At 39.8% G+C, this 5,557-nt stretch overlaps 1 protein-coding gene across 1 annotated transcript; it reads right to left on the minus strand.

Annotated features, from left to right (window-relative positions):
* LOC109837200 (serine carboxypeptidase-like) lies at positions 1,578 to 5,494 on the minus strand. Its single transcript, XM_020405335.1, has 9 exons — positions 5,165 to 5,494; positions 4,382 to 4,550; positions 3,950 to 4,069; positions 3,702 to 3,845; positions 3,474 to 3,624; positions 2,639 to 2,727; positions 2,291 to 2,549; positions 2,048 to 2,181; positions 1,578 to 1,943 (listed from the first exon to the last, which is right to left on the minus strand). Exons 1-9 carry the CDS (start codon positions 5,473 to 5,475, stop codon positions 1,809 to 1,811), a joined length of 1,512 nt encoding a protein of 503 aa, XP_020260924.1. The 5' UTR covers positions 5,476 to 5,494; the 3' UTR covers positions 1,578 to 1,808.

Below are 5,557 nucleotides of genomic sequence, written 5' to 3' on the forward strand. Positions count from 1 at the left end.
TCTCATTTTATTTAGAGATATTAAAAAAAACTAAAAACCTCGGTGAGGGTGACTATGAGGGGCGGTCGCATCAGCGGAAATATAAACGAATTATGTCTTTTATATCTTATACTATCTATGGGCACCAAAACTTTTTATAAATCTACATATCCTCAGTTTTGAATAATCTGACTTATAACCCCCTCACGTGAGAGCAAAGAGTCAGAATTCCAGAAAGGATATATATTGCAATTTCAAATAGACAACATTAGATCATAGTTTCTATTAGCCCTTCAAGTTTATGGACCAAACCCGGCCGCGTAAGCAAGCCCAATTAACTCCCCCATAGACCGATTTTCGTCCACCAAACATGACGATACAACCATATAATATCTCTCTCTTCGCTGGCGACAGGCTGTCGCCAGCTCCTCCTCCTCATCCGCCTATAAAAGATACCCCCAGCTTAGGGTTTTGGGTTGCTGATTCTTCCCCCCTCTCCTCCGATTTCTTCTTCTCTAGGCGGCGGCTGCCCTAAATCGCAGAGGCGATTTTTCTCCAGCTCTCAACGGGAATTTTGAGGGGAGATTAAAAGAGAGATTAAGAGAGAGAGAGGAATTAAAGTGGGGTTTTAATTGTGGGGTTATTTTTCTCAAGTGAGAATTGAAAGGGTTCATACCCTTTGATTATTAACACTGTAGCTACAGTGTTTATTTGAGAAATCCCAGTTTAGGGATCTGCTCCTAAAATTGTAATTTCTTGTTGGATTAATAAGAAATTTACTGTGTGGCTCCCGAGGACGTAGGCAGTTGCCGAACCTCGTAAATCTTGGTGTACTGTTCTCTATACCGCGTTTCCGTTGCATTAGGGGATTTAGGCGTTAAATTCCCAACAAAGAGGCGCAACATTTGGGGGACAAAGCTTGTCTGCTAAGTTATAGAAAGGAATTTTGGCAGATATAATGTCATGTGATCCACGTATCCGAAAGTTTCTCGCTTGATTTTTATCTTCTTACCATTAATAGATATTTAATATTTGTCATGACACTCTTGATTTTCTTATTTATATATTTTTTTTCCGGTTTGATGAGAAAACTTTCTCACGATCTTTCCGACCATGTTTATCAAACCCATGGGTATGGCTAAAGGGCAGCCCCTAACGCACGGCCTTGAGTATTCTAGGAAATTAAATTCTTGCGGGTGCTTCCCAGCATAGTTGAACCCTGAGATCTTAGCCTACTACTTATAGGCAGCTTACCAGCTCGGCTAGACCCTGCTGGACCATGCATTTCCTCATTATTAGAGAATACAAAAAAAGAAAACGGGGTGAGGGGAGGGGGGGGGGATATAAAGCGAAGTTAGTCTTATATTACTGATCTAGGCAAAATTTTATAAATCTAATATCCTCAGTTTTGAAAATCTGATCTATAACCTCACGTGAGAGAAGAGTCAGAATTCAGAAAGAATAATGAATTTAAATAGAACATTAAGATCAGTTTCTATTAGTTCAAGTTTATGGACCAAACCGGGTCTCAAGCCCAATTAACTCCCCAAGACCCGATTTCTCCACCAACATGACGACAACCTATAATCCATATCATATGCAAAATAACTCGTGCATTCTTATTTTTAAATAGCTATGTTTTATATATAGTAGCAGCTAAAAAGTCCGAAGAGAAAAAACTGCAAAACGCCACACATGGTTAATTTATTTCTACCTAGCAGATCGAGCACTATTTACAACATTTGGCCGAAATAGCCGGGAAACATTTTTGCAGATAAATAACACCCGCCGCTGCTTTCTGCCATTATCACGAAAAGGTTTTTTTTTTTTTAATTATTTGCAAAATTTACATGGGCGAAGTTCCACTTGAAATTGTTAGAAAGTTTGCCCTGCATCCATCTCTTCAACATCTCTAGCGCAGCCTTTGGCTGATCCATCGGTACCATATGTCCCGCATTATGTACCTACGTTTGCGAAAAAGATGATCAGGAACTATGAAGCATGCCAACCAAACTTTATGTTAAATCTTTTTGAGGACTGAACTTCATAATTTAAAACAAAGAAAGACCTTGAGGAAACTGAGAGGCCCCCGGGTTTTCAAAACCCCAGCTTCCACGCCATCCACAATGAAAGATGTATTAGCCGACGACGCAAAGGCGTGCTGACCGGACCATTTCATTGCATGAACCCATCTCCAATTTCCTGTTCAGTTCAACCATCAAACCGTCGTTACTGATCAAAGAGCTTAATCTGTAGCGGGTTTCAATTTAGCGAAAAATTACATCGGACGACGCTAGTTGTCAAAGCTTACCGAGCCAGTTGCAGATAAAATCATATTCCCCGGCGTATATAAGCATCTTAATACCATCCTCAAGGAGTTCAGGGATACCCGGCTCCAAATTCTTCATGTGATCTGTGACCATCGCCTCGTTCACATTCCCGCTGCACGACACGAATTTCCTACGTCCGACTCCAAGAGAGTCCCTCACAAACTGCAGGTTGAGGAATTTTTCCACGTTTGAAAAATCGTAACAAAGCTCCCCTTCGCACTGCTTCCTTATGTCGTAAACCTGCGAAAGCCGACGCTGCGAGATTAAGGACCTACATATTCTGTAACCAAACGAAAGGAGGAAGGGAGCAGGGATGGTTAATTCCTCACGTTTATATTTCCAGCATTCCGAAGAGAGAGGCCGAAAATAAGACCGCAGACTTGTAATGCACGAGAACAAGAGTTATTTCCGTATAAACCTGTAAAAATATCTTTCAAACTGTTATACTCCAAAAATTATTGATGATATTCAAATGAAGGATGCAGCAAAGTGAGCCATCCATAAGGGCTGCAAACAGTCACCAATTGGCAGAACAATGGTCTGTGCAATAGTTCATACAGATTTTTACGGATTAATTGTGGACAGACCCCAAGTAGTGTCATAATTTTGAAGTTACTACCTCTTCTAATTTTTTTTTGGCAGATAGACCCCTGACACTTTGGGGGAAAAATAATTCTCTTTCTCTGGGCATAAAAGAGTCAAAAGAAATTCGCCAAATGTATCCTAAAAGTCAATTACTGCACCTTTATAATAACAGTTAGTGCACTTAACAGTCTAAACCTCTTGCATCCAAAAGCAGGACGTATGTTTATACCACTCAAGCGTTACATTTAAAAAGGCTAAATATCATAAAGCCCCCTTAAACTTTTGACGCTTATCAGATAACACCCCATATAACTTTCGAAATATTAGAAATTAATCCCTCCTATGTTAGGGGTTATCAGAAAGCCCCCTTCAACTTTAATCTTTTATGAGAACCCCCGCCAACAGCGTTAACTGCAGCTTAATTTCACTGGCAAAAATATCCCCTTGCGTAACATTAAGGGTTTTTTCCCCCTTGTATTTAGAACCCGATTTTCATTCTTACACGATGTAAAGTTATATTGACATTTTGACAAACAGCCGTGAAAATAACTAGTGAAAGATGCGGAGTAGCGAAATTACCACACTCTTTGACAGTTTGTTCACATCCTGGAATTAGCTTGTTAATTGACTCATACTCATCACGTTTAATGATTCCTTTCTCCAACGCAAAATCTGTGTATGATGCGTACTGGATTGCTGGATCAGTGAGTCCGTTACCAATGGCAAACCCCTACAAAAGTAGGTATTTTCTCGACGATGTAAGTATGATAGAAGTGGAGTTTTGAAATTGCAAATACGTAGATATACCTTAAGATTTATGTGAATTCCTTCATTATCTTTGTTTCCCTTATGAACTCGGCTTGCAAATGCAGGAATATAGTGCCCAGCATAGGACTCTCCTGTAATGTAGAAATCGTTCTTCACGAGCTCTGGATGCTCACCAAAAAAGGCCTGAGGGCATTAAAAGGTTAATTAAGTGGAAGTTAATTATTTGTGAATTCATGATCCATTTTGAGATGATCATCACATTCCGATTTTGGGAATATTTTGATTACCTGAAGGAAATCATAGAGGTCATTGCTCACACCCTTTTCACTGTGACGAGTATCACGCTTGTCTGAGCTATAACTAAAACCAGTTCCTGTGGGCTGGTCAACATATATAAGGTTTGATGCCTGCAAAAGTTTACAAATATATATATATTGGCCCTTTTCATAAAATTATAACAAAACAGTGCTAAATTTAACCTGACTACTTAAAGAAGAGTTCAGCGATCAATCTTGTATTGACCAATAACCTCATCGATCTAGCTGAACACGAGAAGATACAGATGTATATTTATCACGATGCGATGCTTTTGCATTGACCTTATTCATTAATATTACCATGGCGCCAAACAACTTAACAAGCAATGCAAATTAACAAATAAATGCGAAAAATAATCAACTAGTGAAAAATAAATGGATAATTGAATTATATAAAAATACCTGATCCCAACCAAAGTTATTCCATTCAAGGGAAAGGTTTTTGGCGATGGTAAAAGGCCCATTCTCATAGAACAGAGCTAATTCGCTACTACAACCAGGCCCTCCTGTTAACCAGATCACAACTGGGTCCTCCTTGTTATGTCTTGATTCAAAGAAAAAGTAGAACATCCTACACATGAAAAAAAATACAGATAAAACCATTAATATCCCAAGAAATTAGAACAGTTATCTTGATATATACGTAATTAAACTTGGATGGCATCAAAACCTGTTACAGTATTCAACCTAAGTAACGGGAATCTAGAGCCAAACAAATTCCCATTGTGATTCATAAAACATTTAACTAGGCCCTTGTTGATGCATGCATGACATGGCATAAAGTTGGCCTTTTGTTAAATATGAGCTATTATCTTGGAGCACGCAATGCGTGCATGACACGAAACATGGAAGAGTGCCGTAGCCAAATTGTCAAAGGGAAATAGGAAAGAGCGTGTCACAGTCGAATTGTCAAGGGAATGAATGATATGTTACATTTTAAAGAGAGCAGTTCTTTAGTTTTTTGAAAGTAATTTCGGTATTCTATAATTACGACTCGTACAGACCAAAAAGGAAAGTTTCTCTTAACATATAATATGGATAGATCATGTCAACAACGCTACTTTCATAATTATCCATCACAACGATCAATTTAACTTGCCTACAAAAATTGAAAGAATGTTTCCCCCAATAAATGAAGGAACGAGACCCCAGAAAATGGGGTGGGGGGGTAGGTCGAGATGTGACCTTGCGTCATGGGTGTGGTTCAATTTGAAGTAGCCAGCATGCCGGCCGAGCTCCTTAACTGAGGTGCCACTAGCGGAGCTCGCCTCCACAATGTGCTTTCCCAAATCTTCAGAACCTCTTCCAATAGCATCATCATTAGCATCTCGGGGGTCGAGATTGAGCGAGCGGATGAGCCTGTCCACATTTTCGATCGGAGACCTCGCGATCGCAGGGCGCATGGGACCGAGGTCGGGGACTCGGATTGAGAGTGAGAATGTAGGGAAGAAGAAAATAACCGAGAGGAGGAAGATGAAGGAGGCGGTTTTCGCCATCTTTTCGGGGGTTTGAAGGGAGAAGGTTCAGTCTTCAGAGGGGTTTATATAGTGATGCATGTTGTTTGTCACTTGAGAGTTA

Source organism: Asparagus officinalis, chromosome 4, assembly GCF_001876935.1.
Source record: "Asparagus officinalis chromosome 4, Aspof.V1, whole genome shotgun sequence".
In the NCBI taxonomy this organism is placed as follows: Eukaryota; Viridiplantae; Streptophyta; class Magnoliopsida; order Asparagales; family Asparagaceae; genus Asparagus; species Asparagus officinalis.